The sequence below is a fragment of the Bos grunniens genome, chromosome 23 (assembly GCF_055505025.1).
Source record: "Bos grunniens cultivar Pamir isolate PY7600 chromosome 23, Bosgru_T2T1.0, whole genome shotgun sequence".
Taxonomy (NCBI): domain Eukaryota; kingdom Metazoa; phylum Chordata; class Mammalia; order Artiodactyla; family Bovidae; genus Bos; species Bos grunniens.
Window position 1 is genome coordinate 17,629,464 of NC_141187.1, and position 16,618 is coordinate 17,646,081.

Sequence of the window (16,618 nt, forward strand, 5' to 3'; positions counted from 1 at the left end):
GCCAATGAGATGACCAATAAGGGATTATTATCCAAAATATATAAACAGCCCATACAGCTCAATATCAAAAAAACAGCCCAATTAAAAAATGGGCAGAAGACCTGAATGGACATTTTTCAAAAGTGGACATACAGATGACCAATAGGCACATGAAAAGATGCTTAACACTGCTAATCATAAGAGAAATGCAAATCAAACCACAATGAGCTACCACTTCACACGTGTCAGAATAATTGTCATCACAGAGAGCACAAATAACACATGTTGGCGAGGATGTGGAGAAAAGGAAACCTGTACAGCTGTTAGTGCGAATGTAAATTGTTGTAGCCACTGTGGAAAACAATATGGAAGTTCTTCAAAAAACTGAAAATAGAGCCACCATAAAGTCCAGCAATCCCACTCCCAGGTATTTATCTGAAGATAAACAAACACTAATTTGAAGAAATACATGCTCACCAATGAGCCTGGGAGGCTACAATCCACTCACAAAGAGCTGGACTTGACTGAGTAACTAAGACTCCAGTGTTCACAGCAGCATTATAATTGCCAGGATACAGTGTCCAATAGATGAGTGGCTAAAGAATATGTAGATGGGTGGGTAGGTGTAGTGGAATATTACTCAGCCATGAAAAGAATGGAATTTTGCATTAGCAACAACATTGATGGACCCTGGAGGGTATTATGCGTAGAGAAATAAGTCAGAAAAACAAAAAGTTATGCTTAGTGAAATAAGTCAGAAAGACAAATCCTATAATCACTTATGTGTGGAATCTAAAAAATAAAACAGAAACAGACTCACAGGTACAGAGAACAGACTAGTGGTTACCAGTGGAGAGAAAGAAGACCAGGAGGGGCAAAATAGGAGAGATTAAGAGGTACAAACTACTGTGTATAAAATAAATAAGCTATAAAAATATATTGTACAACACAAAGAATATAGTCAATATTTTATAATAACTAAATGGAATATAATCTATAAAAATTTTGAGTCACTGTATTGTACACTTCTAACTAATGTACATCAACTATGCCTCAATTTACAGGAAAAAATGGGGAATGAGGGAAAGGAATATATTAGAATGACTTCTAGATTTCTGCAGCTCTGTAGAGATGTTCCCTGAGACAGGTCCTTGGATAGAGGGAACAAGTTGCGAGGGGAAGATTGAGTTTGCCCATATTGATATTTGAGGTAAATATTCATCATTGAATTTGAGATTCTTGTTTAATATTGTAGAAACTTAACATAAAATCCTCTTTTATAGGAAAAAGTATTAATTGAAGCTTACAAGAAATGCCTTGCTGTATTGACACAGTGTCATGGTGGTTTTACTGATGGTGAACAGCCAGTCACATTAAGCATTTGTGGACATTCAGTGGAAACTATCAGATACTGTGTTTCCAAAGAAAAAGTTAGCATTCACCTCCCAGTTTCTCGCTTACTTGCAGGTAAAACATTTTTCCCTAAAAAGAGAAGCCTGAAATTGTCTTTTGAATTGTTGTTTGTGGTTAGTATTTACTGAATACCTACAATGCTTTATTTTGAAAGTGTTCTTGTTCAGATCAGTCTATCACTTAAGTGATTGTTAATAAATTGAAAACACCCTAGACTTCCTCTCTCTCTCAGCAGTTTCTTATTGATAAATTTTTTAATCATCAGGTTGAAGTGAGTTACAAATTGTATTGATAGGTTTTTTTTAATTGTAAGTAGCTGATTTACACACTATTTATACATGCTCAACTATTTGAAGCTGCTACCTCAGAGCAGCCAGAAACTCTGCATGTGCACTGGTCTGTCTCTATAGACATCGTAACTTTCTTCCACATTTCTTGAGTGCAGGAATTCTTAGCCTGTTCACATACTGTTCCCTTTAGTTCCGTTTTCAACTCAGAGAGTAGAAAAGTAAAGTTGTAAAGGTAAATATTTTCACTCATTGCAGAATTTACAATGTAGCTTAAGTGTGTGGCTCAGTAACTTAATAACGTGAAAGTAGTTTGTGTGTGTGTGTGTAAGTGTAAAAGACTGGAGAATTGGTATCTTTTCTTCCTTAAGTGTTTGGTAGAATTCACCAGTAAAATAGTATGGAACTGATACTTTCCCTTTTTTGGTAGGCAATTAATCATTGATTCAGTTTCTTCAGCAGATATACAACAGTTCCTATTATCTGTATCTTCTTGTGTGAGTTTTGGTGGTTTGTGTTTTTCAAGAAATTGGTCCATTTCATCTGAGTTATCAAATACGTGGACATGGAGTTGTTCATAAAATTCCTTTATTATCCTTTTAACGTCTGTGGGATAAATAGTAACAATCCCTCTGTCATTTCTGAAGCCTTTTTTTTTTAATTGTTCTGTGCATTACCACATTATCTTACCAATAGATGTTAGCATTCCAACAATTTTTTTAGATTCTTATTGAAATTGTGGTGATTTAAGATTGAACTTAGACATGTGAATTTAAATAGTACAAGTAGAACAATAAAAAGTACCTGAAATGAAATTGTGATTGTAGGCAGAGATCTTTTTCCTGTAACTTGTTAATGCCCAGTTTTGTTTTCATAAGTATTGATACTTGCATGCTGAACTATTGATCTTCAGTACAGGCAAGTGATGGCATGGTGGTGTGGCATAGTGTTCAACTAGAATGCAGGGAAGTGGATCTTTAACTCAGCCACTGATCTTTTCTGCCCTTTGAAAATCTGAGTGGAAGCTAATGCTGATAATTATCCACAGGGAAAACAGTCAGTACTCTAAAAATGTAGTAATTTTGCCAAGGTATTTACCCCCCTCAGTCCTCTAATATTTTGAGCATTTTATCTTCCTGTGTTTGGCAAACTTTGGCCTGAATGCTTATAATCTTAACTGGAGAGCCAAGTGAACATACACAGAGCGGTTCAAGAACAACTTGGAGGCTATGCTCATGGAGGCTGAGTGCACATTGTTAGAATGGAATTCTCAATACAGGTGTTCTTGGATGAGGAAAGCTTCAAACCAGGCTTGACCAAGCAGCCTGCATCTATTGATGAGACTGTAAAAAGCACTTTCTGTTTAGACAACAACATAAATAGGACAGTTCTTAGCTAGCAGAATTAACTAAGGTTGAGCTATGAAAAGCCCTTTGCAATTAGGGACGAAAGAGGCTTTGATCCTAAACTGGAAATTCTGGGGAACTGAATTCTGAGGTCAGAATCAGTAGACCTTGAATTCCATGGCCAGTTTCTCAGTTCAGTTGCCAGGAGGATCTCTTGCTACTGTACTTTAAATGGAACAAACTTCATGATCCAGTCGATTATGACCCTTAAAATTGGTTTAACATATAAATTGCTTTGATAGTTATATAGCTGCTTTTGCTATGTTTGCACTTCTAACATTTACTTCTGTAAAATTTAATCAGTGTATGTTGGTACCTGTAATTAAGACTCTGGTTCTAAGCATGCCTTTAATACAGAGGTTCATGAAAATAACAGTTGGAAAGCTTCTTTTATGGATGCAGTTCATTTTGTATCTTAATGTGTAATATGATAGGTTTCCAAAGAGACACAGAAAGGGAGTTAGATATAAAGTTGAGCAAATATTTGGTTTAGTTTTTTTTTTTTTTAATCTAAATTACTTTCACCTATAGAAATACTTCTATCTTTGTTTTCCATGCAGGTTTGCATGTGTTGTTAAGCAAAAGTGAAGTGGCATATAAATTTCCAGAGCTCCTACCTCTAGTAAGTAGTGCAAACATTTAAAAGTAAATACCTATTACAGACCTCCAGTTAGATAATAAATAAGTTATGAGAATATAATATCCAGCACAAGGAATGTGCTGAGTAATATTGTAATAACTTTGAATGGGGACAGATGGTTACTAGACTTACCATGGTCATCATTTCATAATTAGAAAAAGTGAAAGTTGCTCAGTCATATCTGACTCTTTGCGACCCCACGGACTATACAGTCCATGGAATTCTCCAGGCCATACTGGAGTGGGTATAGCCTTTCCCTTCTCCAGGGGCTCATCCCAACTGAGGGATCAATCCCAGGTCTCCCGCATTGCAAGCGAATTCTTTACCAGCTGAGCCACAAGGGAAGCACAAGAATACTGAAGTGGGTAGCCTATCCCTTCTCTACCGGATCTTCCCAAGCCAGAAATTGAACCGCAAATATCAGATCATTACATAGTATACCTGAGTGTGTGTTTGTATATGTGTGTGTATACAGGAAAAGACAGATTAATTTATTGTAGGGATTTGGCTCACATACTCAAGGGATTTGGCAAGTCTGAAATAAACCTGGCAATCTGGCGGATTAAGAGTTGATCTTATAGTCTGAAATCCAAAGGCAGGCTGGAAGCAGAATTTCTTCATCCTTGGAGAAACCTCAGTCTTTTCTTTTAAGGCCTTCTAGCTTATTGGAAAAGGCCCACCAATATCATGGAGAGTAATGTGCTTTACTCATAAAGTATACTGATTTAAATACTAGTCACATCTAAAAAATGGCTTCACAGCGACATCTAGACTGGTGGTAATCAAAAATTGGGTATCATGGTCCAGCCAAGTCCACACATACAATTAACTAGCACACGGACATACCTTAAAATAGTTTTGACTTGTATTTTATATAAAGTTTCCATCTCTAAACCAGTCTTCTTTATAGAATTGAGATTTTTGTCATTTTTTTGTATACACAGAGTGAACTTAGCCCACCCATGTTGATAGAACACCCTCTTAGATGTCTTGTTTTATGTGCCCAAGTACATGCAGGAATGTGGAGAAGAAATGGTTTCTCTCTCGTAAACCAGGTAAGTGGTTTTTAATTCTGTGAAGAGTTCTCAGTCCATTCTCTAGTTTCTGTGGAGGTTATAATAGTCATCGAAAGTCATCTATATTAAAACTATTGAATGGCCACTGGAAATGAACCTTAAAAATGTTTTATTAAAAACTGTTTGACAAGATAGATGTAATGTTAAACCAAAAGTTTCTTAGAGCTTTTATTCATATTTTATTAAGAAACAATATCAAAAGTAGAAATGAACTTAATTTTCACTTGAAGTCATTTTTAGAACAAAGCTTGATATTTTTAAAAACATAATGAAAAATCAAGATTTCACCTACTTTAATTATAAAATTGGTTTAAAAAAGATAAAAGTTCTGTTAGTATAGCTCTGAAATTGAGGTTTTAATTTTTAAACCTCACTGAGACTTGGTATAGGATTTTTCTCTACTTTTGATAGCTATAAATCTCATTGAAAGAACTTTATTAGGAGACCCAGAAAGTTCGTTGCAAAATGTGAACCATAAAGTTCCATAGAGTTTCCATACTACAATCTGGAAATGTCTAATTAATCTCTGTTGAGATAGCGCTCACTGCTGGGGAAACCGCATTGTGTGTGCATGTTTGCATGTTCATATACTCACGTGCACGAAAGCCATGTGGTCTTTTGGTGAGTGGGGAGAGGAGAGAACTGCACAAATAAAAACCTGTTTACCCAACATAATTACTTATGTTTTTTTTTTTTTCAGATTTATTACTACCACAATGTGAAATGTAGACGTGAAATGTTTGATAAGGATATAGTAATGCTTCAGGTAATGAATTAAAAGCATTAAATTTAAAGGTTTGAGGGAGTTTTTCTTTTTGTTATTTTCACTGGACCCAGACACTTAGGATCACTCTCAAATCTGTAACTTCGATCTATCCGTTATCTGTTGTTGTTTAGTCGCTAAGTTGTGTCCAACTCTTTTGTAACCCCATGGCCTGTAGTGCATTTGGCTCCTCTGTCCGTGGTATTTCTCAGGCAAGAACACTGGACTGGGCTGTCGTTTCCTCTCCAGAGATCTTCCCAGCCCAGGGATCGAACCTGCATCTCTTGCATTACAGGCAGATTCTTTACCACTGAGCTGCCAAGGAAGCCACCTAGCCCTTATCTACTAAGCTCCAAATTCATATGGCTAAAATAACTGAACATTTCCAGCTGGTTTCCTGAACACATCTTGTATTTCACATATTCAAAATAAATCCTGTGTCCTCCATACCTTCTTCCTATCTTCAGAGTTTCTCTACCTTGGTGAATTGTTCAACAATCTATACAGTTATTAGAGTCAGAAATCTGAAAGCCATCCTTTCTTCACTGTCTTCTGATTATAAAGCCCCAAATCCCTCAAACTGATTTTCAAGGCCTTCAATACTTAACTATGTGAAAAACTCCCTGAATTTGTCATATACCATTAAGTCTTAAAATTTGTACGTTTCTTTCTTTTCTTACCTAGGTTGTGCACCCCACCCTCTTCCTTTTCTGTTTGCTGCCTGTCTTGTTTTCCTGCATATCTTCATGTTTAGTTTAGCATCACTTTCTCCAGAAAGCTGACATACTAAACATGGCTGTGTATCCTTTTGGGGAGGGCCCATAGCATGATGCTTATCCCCACCAGAGCATTCGTAACTCTGGATTGCGGTTGCCTATTCCCTTTCCTTCCTCTACACTAAACTGTGACAACTCCCTTGGTCCTTTTTATGTCCACTTATGTAGCACAGTGCTTGTCACAAAGCAGTGTTTCCATATTATTGCTCAGTGGATTTAGAAATTATAGAATAAGTTACAAAATGTAAATTTCAAAAACTATTGGTTCAAAAAATCAGAATGCAAGTTGATTGAGAATCTATACAAATGGAATTATAAGAGAATTAAAACTAATATTTAAAAGCCAGCATTTCACTTAGTATAGCATTTATTACTAAAAATTAGTTTGAGTTCTTGAAGAGTTTAATATATATGCATTTTTTAAAAAATACTGAAAGTTTTATTACTATACCACATTTCTCTCAGAGTCGTATCCCTGACAGTGACAACACTGACATAAAACCTTGAACTGAATTTATAGGGATACAACTAATTCAAAGCATAAAAGGGAAGAGAACGTATAGTCCATGTTATTATGATATGTGGGTTCAGGGCGTGTTTTGTTTTGTTTTACCAGCATAGATTCCTGTCCACACTTGTAGCTATCACAAGTAAGGACTGGGGCTAAATGAGTCCTCATCTTTTATTGGAATTGATGAATGAGTAAGCTGCTTTCTCTTGTGCAAACCAAAATATGTCTTACTAATTGTTTAGTAGCCCTTTTGACCTTCCTCTCTTCCTTTCTTTCATACATTTTAAAAAAAGACAGGTGTCTCCATGATGGATCCAAATCATTTCCTGATGATAATGCTTAGCCGCTTTGAACTTTATCAGATTTTCAGTACCCCAGATTATGGGAAGAAAATTAGTTCTGAGACTCCTCATAAGGTAAGAGCATGCCTTATGAGACCGCAACATAATTGTTAGAGAAGCGCCTTTCATTCTTTTTGGTTATTTTAATCATCTGAGGTAATACAGATGATTCTTATTCTTATCTCTGAACTTGCTCTCTTCCATTGCCCCCGATGGTTTCAGGATTTAGTTCAGCAGAACAACACTCTAATAGAAGAAATGCTATACCTCATTATAATGCTTGTTGGTAAGTTTGGATATTTTGAAACATTTATGTATTATATTGACTTTTGAAAAACTTTTAAAATTTTTATTTATTTATTTTTGACTGTACTGGGTCTTTGTTGCTATGTGGGGCTTTCTCTAGCTGGCGTGCACGGGCTTCTCATTGTGGTGGCTTCTCTTGTTGCAGAGCACAGTAGTTGTAGCGCATGGGCTTAGTTGCCCCACAGCACATGGAATCTTCCCGGGCTAGGAACTGAACCCATGTCCCCTGCATTGGCAGGCAGATTCTTAACCACTGGATCACCAGGGAAGTCCTGTATTGAATTTTGTGGTAGCAAGTAGTTTAGAATCTGAACTGTTTCTTCTGTTTGAACAGTTACTCAGTTTTAGGGGAAGGAGATTAGAGTATATATTTTTGTTTTCCCCTCTGGTTACTGTAATGATGAGAGTAATAGCACTGCAGTGCTTTGGAAGAAGGGAAGAGGACAACTGCTAACGCAGGATAAACTGGAAAATTGTGAGTTAGGAATAAAACGGGACAGGAGAATTTAGCAAACAAGAATAGGATATTTAGGAGCTATTTATTGTTACTTTATATCTTAGCTGTCTTTCTGCCCATGGCTTTGTGGTGCGCAAGTGTTCTCACTATCTATATTTTCAGTCCCGTCGCCTCCATCTTTCCTGTTGTGTGCTTTACTTTCTCCCTCTTCCCGTATTGTTTCAGACTCTCAACAGTCCTGGAGCAAAGAATCCTGGCTGCTGTCAGGATGTAATACCAAAGAAGGAGATCTCAGAAGGTGATACCTTATTTGCCACTAGGTCAAAGGGCAAAGGAGGGCTCCCTTCCTCCTACCACATGGCAGAGGACTTGAAAGCAGTTTCCTAGGCTGCTGGTACAGCTCTGTTGCTAGTCCCTTCCCACCTTCTGATCTCATTCTTTGAAAACAGCAACCAGAGTTCTCTCTCCATGGCTAAGGACTACACTCACCTGCTTTGTCAGAGGCTCAAAAAGATGACTGGGAGCTGCTTTCACCCTGCTTTATTGCCTGACCAGTCATTGCTTTTCCAATGTACAGAAAGAAAAATATATTGTGTTTCATGAATTATAAATATGTGTTGCTTACAAATATTATGATTGTTAAGTGTGTATATATGTACTTATTCATTGTTGACAGGAGAGAGATTTAGTCCTGGAGTTGGACAGGTTAATGCTACAGATGAGATTAAACGAGAGATTATCCATCAGTTGAGCATCAAACCTATGGCTCATAGTGAATTGGTAAAGTCTTTACCTGAAGATGTAAGTACCTACATTTTAAAAAATACATGGAAATCCTTCCATAAACCCTTCCATAAATATATGGAAACATTTAACCTTTAACTGTCCGTTTAGTGTGTGTATAGACTGACTTCTGTATACCTTCTCCACAGTTGTAAAAACTACAGTGCTAGCACATGTATAACTCTAGTCACTCTTATTAGAAATAAATAGAAAAAGAAAATACTGGTACTAGGAGTGGAAAGCAGCAAAGAAATAGAATCCTTCATAGTGAAGCCTTGAAAGAGATAAGGCTACTGAGTAAAAGAAAACGTGTTCCTTAGAACGGAATTTACATATCCATTAAAGAAGAATTGTTGATAGGATGTTTAGTACAAAGTTGTGATGGATAGAGATAACGCTTTATAACCTAGAAATTCCTACTCAGCTATGTTGAATAAACTAAAGTTTGCTAGAGTTTTTTCCTTCTAAAGCATCCAAAGACTCTGCTAAGCCATTCCTCTCATTTTAGTGAATGTAAATTAACATTCATATGGGCATTCGTAGATCAGTTGTAGCTATTTTTCCTCCTAGAATCTTAAGGTCCCATGCCACCTATTTTTCAGCCCTGGGGCTTTTCAGAAACCCCAATTACAGTTGGGAAAGGTTTTTCACAATGTTTTCCCATATTTGAAACATAGATTAGAACTCTGAACCTTAATTTTCATTCTTCTGGGATTTAAACATTGTGGAGTTGTAATACTTATCTTAAACTTTGTCTTATTTCAAACTTATTTCAAACATCTATAGGAATAGAGAACATAGTATAATGAACCCATCGCCAGTTTCACCAGATGACCAGTCTTATTTCTACTCTAACCACTAATCTGTACACCCTCACTGGGTTATTTTGTGGAGAATACCAGATTTACCATTTCATCTATAAATAGAATTGTATGTATCTAAAATAGTGGTTCTCACCCAGGGACACTTTTGGCACCCCCCACCCCGGGAGGGGACCATTTGACAGTGTCACTACTCAGGCCTGAGTGTGTGTGTTCCTGGCATCCATTCAACAGAGGCCAGGATACTCTTAACATCCTACAGTACAGGACAGACTCTCACAATAATGACCTATCTAATCCAAATGTCAGGAGTGCCAAGGTTGATCCAAAAGTTACAAGCTTTTAGAAAAACACCTGTGCATTTGCTAGTTATCACACCTAAAAAAATAATAATTTTTAATATCACTAAGTATCTATTCAGAATAAAAATTACATGTACTTTTTTTTAGGTCTCTGTTAATGGGCTACTTTTGCCATTTCCATTTCTAGTTGTGTATGCAGGTACTTTTTAATGCAGGAAATGAGGGAACAATTATAGTTTCACTTAGATGTTAGAATAGGAAGAAATTTAAACAGCATTTTAAAAATGCAAATACCTTGTACAAAGTGATGGCATCTATATCTACCAAACATTTTTGACCAGAGAATTCTTTTATTCACACAAGTCCTGTTAACATCTTGTCACAAATAAGATATGATTTGGAAAATGCTGTTTTAATGAAGATAGATAAGAAATTAGTATAGCTATTTCAGAAAATATTACAAAGATATAAATTTTGTTTAAATGTTATGTATACTTTGTGATTTTATTTCATTCCTTTTGAAAGCTGTCACCTTGATTTCATATGGTGACTTGTTTTTAATTGTATCAATCTGAATGAATGTTAGCTTACCAAGTAAATTTCCCCAACTGCATATTAATCATGTTTCCTATGGAATCTTCATCTGTAGAAACTGAGATAGTAGTATATTCACTTTATACAATTTCTTTATGAAGCTTAATGAGATAAAAGCACAATGCTCAGACTGCTAGCAGATACTGTTATTAACATAAAACACATTTATTTCCTGTACCTTTAGGAGAACAAGGAGACTGGCATGGAGAGTGTGATTGAAGCAGTTGCCCATTTCAAGTGAGTTTATTTTCTATTTTTTCACATTTGATTTGATTTTATACATTAATTTTTCTTAGAGTGTTTCCTTTGATGGAAGTAAGAATAAAATTGTTGTTTTCAGAGAGTGACAACCATTTTCAGACTTGTAATTCTGAACTAGATTTCTCACTGACATTTCTCTTTTATGATCTAGCCCTATTTAGCAACTTACAGTAGATATATGAGAATTTTCATTGTATTCAAAATAGGTGTTCATAGCTGATAGTTTCAAATGGCTGAAATTAACCTGATCTTAAGGGCCTGCACTGTGCTTCCTTTGCTTCCATTTGTATGTGCCGCCTGAGCGGTGGGTCAGCCTCCGAGTCATGCTTTCCTTGGTGTCCAGTGTGTCAGCCAGTCAGTAAACTAGTTTCCCCTTAAGGTTGTTGAGGCAGTTTCTTAATCCTGCTTTTTCTTTGCTCCTCACTTCAATGACAGTGTCTTTATTTCTATTGATTTTAAAAACAATACATGTTTTTTGGGGAAGTATAAAAAGAAAAAGACTAGAAAAGAGACTCTCAAGGACTTCCCGGGTGGCTCAGTGGTAAAGAATCCACCTACCAATGCAGGAAAGCTGGGTTCAATCCCTGATCAAAGAAGATCCCACATGCCATGGAACAGCTAAGCCCATGTGCCACAACTGCTGAGCCCACATTAGATCACAACTGCTGTGGTCTAGAGCCCAAGTGCAGCAGCTACTGAAGCCATGCACCTAGAGCCACTGTTCTGCAATAAGAGAAACCACTGCAAGAAGAAGCCTGTACACCGCAACCAAGAGTAGCCCCTGCTCTCTGCAACCAGAGACAGCCCATGTAGCAGCAAAGACCCAGCACAGCCAAAATAAATATAAATAAATTATTAAAAAAAAATTCTCTCAACCCAAATTACACCTGCTTTTTTCACTTGGTAGAACTTTTCATAGACATCTTTACATGTCAAAATATAGAAGTTAACATCACTTTTAATAGTTTTCGATTGTTTGGAGATGGCGTAATGTGTGTTACCTGTCCCTTATTGTTAGACTTCAAATTGCTGTCACTACAATGACCGTCACATTCCCGTATCCAGTTAGAATAAATCCACAGTGGACATGCTAGATAAAAATGGATGCACATAAAGCTTTGGATATAGATTCCCAAATGAATCCACAGAAAGCAGTTCCAGCTTATGCTCACCAGCAGGTTATGAGATCTTTAAATTATTATTTTTTTTAAAATTTTTGGCTGCCATGGGTCTTCATTGCTATGCATGGGCTCTCTCTAGTTGTATAGGCTTCTTACTGTGGTAGCTTTTCTTGTGAAGCACAGGCTCTAGAGCATGGCTTCAGTAGTAACAGCACACAAACTTAGTTGCCTGGTGGTATGTGGAATCTTCCCAGATCAGGGATCAAACCCATGTCCCGTGCATTGGCAGGCAGATTCTTAACCACTGGACCACAAAGGAAGTCCAGTATATGAGATTTAAGAATTTTTTTCTTCCCCAAAGGAAACCTGGATTAACAGGACGAGGCATGTATGAACTGAAACCAGAGTGTGCCAAAGAGTTCAATTTGTATTTCTATCACTTTTCAAGGGCAGAGCAATCCAAGGTAATTGGGAAAATTAAAAGTATATTGGGAAAGGGTTGCTTGGAGTTTTTTTGTTTTTGTTTTTTCCTAAACAACTTTTACTGCTTTTCACACAGATTGAAAAAGGACACATTTTTATTGTAGGAAATTCGGAAAATATGAAAAGGTATAAAGAAGAAAGTACAGATTACCTATAATACCACCACTTAACATATGGGGTTTTCCCCTTAGTACTTTGTGCATACATAAAAGAGATCTATATAATTATACACGTACCTACACATATCGAATTGTATGTATTTTATTGGCTTTTGAAGACAAATCATCAACCTTATGGTAATCAGTTAACCTGTTTTACACTCATTTCGGAATTGCTAGTGCTTAACATTATGTTTTCCCATGGTGACTTATGGAATTTAACTAGTTAAATTTTGCCTTTTAGCAGTTTACTCTTAAAAATAAGTTTGGAATAAATGGCATTAAACGAAACTTAAGCATGAAGCTTTTGTTTCCTAGTTGGTTGGTTGGTTTTTTTTTTTGAAGTATAGTTGATTTACAATGTTATGTTAGTTTCAGGTATACAATACAGTGATTCAGTCTTTATATAATATGTAGTTTTTCAGATACTTTTCCCTTATAGGTTATTATAAAATATTGATTATAGTTCCCTGTGCTATGTAGTAGGTCCTTGTTGGTTATCTGTTTTGTATATAGCAGTGTTTATTCATTTTTGATACATGATATAGAGCTCAAACCTAAATAATTTTTTGACTTTGGTTGATACATGTTTCCCCTGAATTTTAAACCAAGAAAGAATCCACCTAGGGGATTCTCTTAGTGGAAGGGGAAATTAACCTTGATATCAGTTTCAGGGTGATGACAAAATTAAGGATAGAAATTTCCTAAAATCAGAAGTTAGTATGAGAAAGATTAACTTATATCAGTAGTTTCGGATATAATTTCATATTACTTATTCTGTGTCCAAATTAATTCATTTTTATTAGGCAGAGGAAGCTCAACGGAAATTGAAAAGACAAAATAAAGAAGATACAGGTATTTTTAATCTTTCCCAAAATCTCATGTCAGTCTCTTAATTGTTAAAGGTTGTTTTGTATAGACTATGATAATGATCCTTAGTGAAGTGAAAGATTTAAATGTAAGCTTTCTGAATGAATGAACATTTAAAGGGCTAATATAGACGTAGTCTTGTACTGAGTCACCTCTGAGTTTATCTCAGTTTTATCTCAAATCTTCAGATATTTCTAGGGGAAAGGAAGACATTCTTTTATACTACTGCTATTTACGGAGCTACTTTTATGCATTTAACTGATCTGAGAAGGTAAAATATAGCTTTAAGATGCAAATATTCTTTGAAGGCTATCAAAAGTATGTAATAAGGTCATAGTTTTTTTGCTTTGGTTTGGTTTAAAGCATGTTCTACAAAAGAAGCCAATAATATCTTTATTTTCAGCACTTCCACCTCCAGTTTTGCCCCCATTCTGCCCTCTGTTTGCAAGTCTGGTTAACATTTTGCAGTCAGATGTCATGTTGTTAATCATGAGGACAGTGTTGCAGTGGACTGTAGAACATAGTGGACATATCTGGTCTGAGTCCATGCTGCAAAGGGTAAGTTTGAAGACATTATTATTTATATTTCAGTGGTTTTGTAGTAGAAACCAAAGTACAAAATAGTCTTTCAATATCTGTACATGGGACACTTCAGTTAAAATGTAGTGTTATCTTACTTTGAAATAAAGTATTTTATTTCTATTTTTGTGTCTAAGGATAAAAACGAGAGCTTGGCAGATGTTTTTACACCACGTGTTTGTGATTACCCTGCTCTTGTTGGCAGATCTGCCTCTCACTGACTGGTCCTGATCTGTCTTTGTTTATACAGTACTCTGATATTTGTATAATGTGTTATCTTTACATTTGTTTTTTACTTAATTCTCTTTAAAAACTTGTGAGTTCATTAATACTTATATTTTGCAATTGAAGAAATTGAAAGTCAGGTACCTATGGTCCTATAGCTAATTAGTGGCAAGTTCAGAACCTTTTGTTTGTATTTTACTTTATAGCTTTAATGAATGTAAGTCATTCATAAATTATTATCTCACTAAATTCGCATAATACCCCTATGTAGATAGTAGATAGTTTTTCTTCTGTATAGATGAGGAAGGCAGGGTTCAGTGAGAGTCAATTAACTGGTCCATGTTACTCAACTAGAAAGAAAGATAATAATAATACTCAGTTAATAGAATTAGCCTATTCTTGCCAGGCACTTTTATGTACCATACTGGTAAGCCTCAAAACTCTAGTGGGAAGCTAATGTTTTTTCCCATTTTAAAAATGATGAAGTTAGGCTTAGAGGAACTCCCTAAAGGCATGTAGCTTCAAAATAGCAAAGCCAGAATTCAGATGGTGAGCCTTGCTTCAAAGCTACTGTTTCCCATTGTCTCAGCAGCCTCAAGTATCCCACTGGCTAAGATATTTGCATATGTATACTCCCCTCCTGTTTATAAACATACACTTAAAAATGTGAAAGCATGGCTGGATGGGAGGGCATTTTGGGAGAGAATGGATACATGTGTGTATGGCTGAGTCCCTTCACTGTTCACCTAAAACTATTACTGCTGCTGCTGAGTCCCTTCAGTCGTGTCCGACTCTGTGCGACCCTGTAGACGGCAGCCCACCAGGCTCCCCCGTCCCTGGGAGTCTCCAGGCAAGAACACTGGAGTGGGTTGCCATTTCCTTCTCCGATGCATGAAAGTGAAAAGTGAAAGTGAGGTCACTCAGTTGTGTCCGACTCTTCACGACCCCATGGACTGCAGCCTACCAGGCTCCTCCACCCATGGGATTTTCCAGGCAAGAGTACTGGAATGGGGTGCCATTGCCTTCTCCGGAAACTATCACAGTATTGTTAATTGGCTATACCCCAATAATAAAAAGTTTAAACTAAAAAATAAAATTAGATTACAGAAATTAAAAATAATAAAATGTAAAAGCATGGAGTTGTGGTGTACTGGAGACGATCAGTATTATATGAGCAAAAGATTTGTGGGAAACGATGGAGAAAAGAGGAATGAACATCATTTATCTTACGTATACATTGGCTTTACGTCATTCACACCAATGTTCTTCTAAGTATTTTGACAATCACAGCAGCCCTATGTATAGGGAAAGGTACAGAGACACCACACACGTATCTCCTTCAAAAATTGGGGAGAAGGGTAAAGAACAATAAAGATCAGACAGATTCAGTGTAGTTATATTCTTAGAAGTCTAGCAATGAATTTTTCATAGGTATGCTGAACATCTTTATAAATGATGTGGCATTAGAGATAAAAGTATGTCTCTTTCTGAGATGATTTTTAGTCCTTAGAAAAACTAAACTAGTATTATAGATTAGATAATTATGTGATCGATGCTTTCAGGTCTAATTATTTGACCACTGATCCTTAGAATCAGTGGTTTTTAAGACTGTAGTGTAGGGATGGAATATTGGAGAAGGAAATGGCAACCCACTCCAGTGTTCTTGCCTGGAGAATCCCAGGGCCGGGGGAGCCTGGTCGCACAGAGTCGGGCACAACTGAAGTGACTTAGCAGCAGCAGTAGGGATGGAATAAAACTGAAAATTATATGAATTGCTAGTCACAGCTGTTAGTAATTTTAACTTACCTTAAGAATTTGCAATTGAATTTTCTTCCTAGCTAAAATAGAAATTTTTGTTTCCTTGCTTGGAAATCTTTATTAGAAAATGAACTTTAGAGTTTGGATTTAATAAAAATTAGTACTTTGAATTATTTTTTTACTATACTTAATCTTTAATAGTTTGATTTCTCTTTTTTCAGTAGTGGATTATTATTTGTTTTTTCTTACAAAATTATGTACTTGTATTTTAGGTATTACATTTAATTGGAATGGCACTACAAGAAGAAAAACAGCATTTAGAGAATGTCATGGAGGAGCATGTCATAACATTTACCTTCACACAGAAGATATCGAGTATGTATACAACTTCTACTAAACTAACTCAACATATCAGTGATTTTTTAAGTGTAGTATAACCTCTTTTATTTGATCATACAGGTTTGAAGTAGATTATATTGAATCCAATTTTCTGAGGTTATCTGTATTTACCTGTGTATTTTATCAGAGCCTGTGTACTTATCAGATCTAATTCATTTTCCTAGACTTGTAAAATCTCAGGTAGACCTTTCAGCTGGGTTTTTATTGAATTTTGCTAGAGGTTATCTTAGAATAATCATATGGTGTAAGACGTCAGTTTTTGAATGATGAAAGCATTCTAGTTGTTAACAGCTTGTTTGTGAAATACAA

At 36.1% G+C, this 16,618-nt stretch overlaps 1 protein-coding gene across 10 annotated transcripts in view; it reads left to right on the top strand.

The window, feature by feature from the left end:
• The window catches only part of UBR2 (ubiquitin protein ligase E3 component n-recognin 2), a 107,954-nt gene that overhangs the window by 63,931 nt on the left and 27,405 nt on the right, over positions 1-16,618 (top strand). For 8 of the 10 annotated variants that reach the window (XR_015153196.1, XM_086371646.1, XM_086371651.1 and 5 more), the window contains 12 exons: positions 1,263-1,446; positions 3,646-3,707; positions 4,670-4,780; positions 5,502-5,567; positions 7,145-7,267; positions 7,415-7,478; positions 8,632-8,756; positions 10,640-10,692; positions 12,199-12,301; positions 13,285-13,333; positions 13,752-13,906; positions 16,183-16,285. Coding sequence is in view for 9 of the 10 variants with exons in the window: in XM_086371646.1 (XP_086227772.1) it covers positions 1,263-1,446; positions 3,646-3,707; positions 4,670-4,780; positions 5,502-5,567; positions 7,145-7,267; positions 7,415-7,478; positions 8,632-8,756; positions 10,640-10,692; positions 12,199-12,301; positions 13,285-13,333; positions 13,752-13,906; positions 16,183-16,285 (1,198 nt within the window). In the remaining variant the exon portion in view is untranslated. The remainder of the gene's footprint in view (positions 1-1,262; positions 1,447-3,645; positions 3,708-4,669; positions 4,781-5,501; positions 5,568-7,144; positions 7,268-7,414; positions 7,479-8,631; positions 8,757-10,639; positions 10,693-12,198; positions 12,302-13,284; positions 13,334-13,751; positions 13,907-16,182; positions 16,286-16,618) is intronic. The other 2 variants (XM_086371654.1, XM_086371653.1) reach the window with 1 other exon arrangement.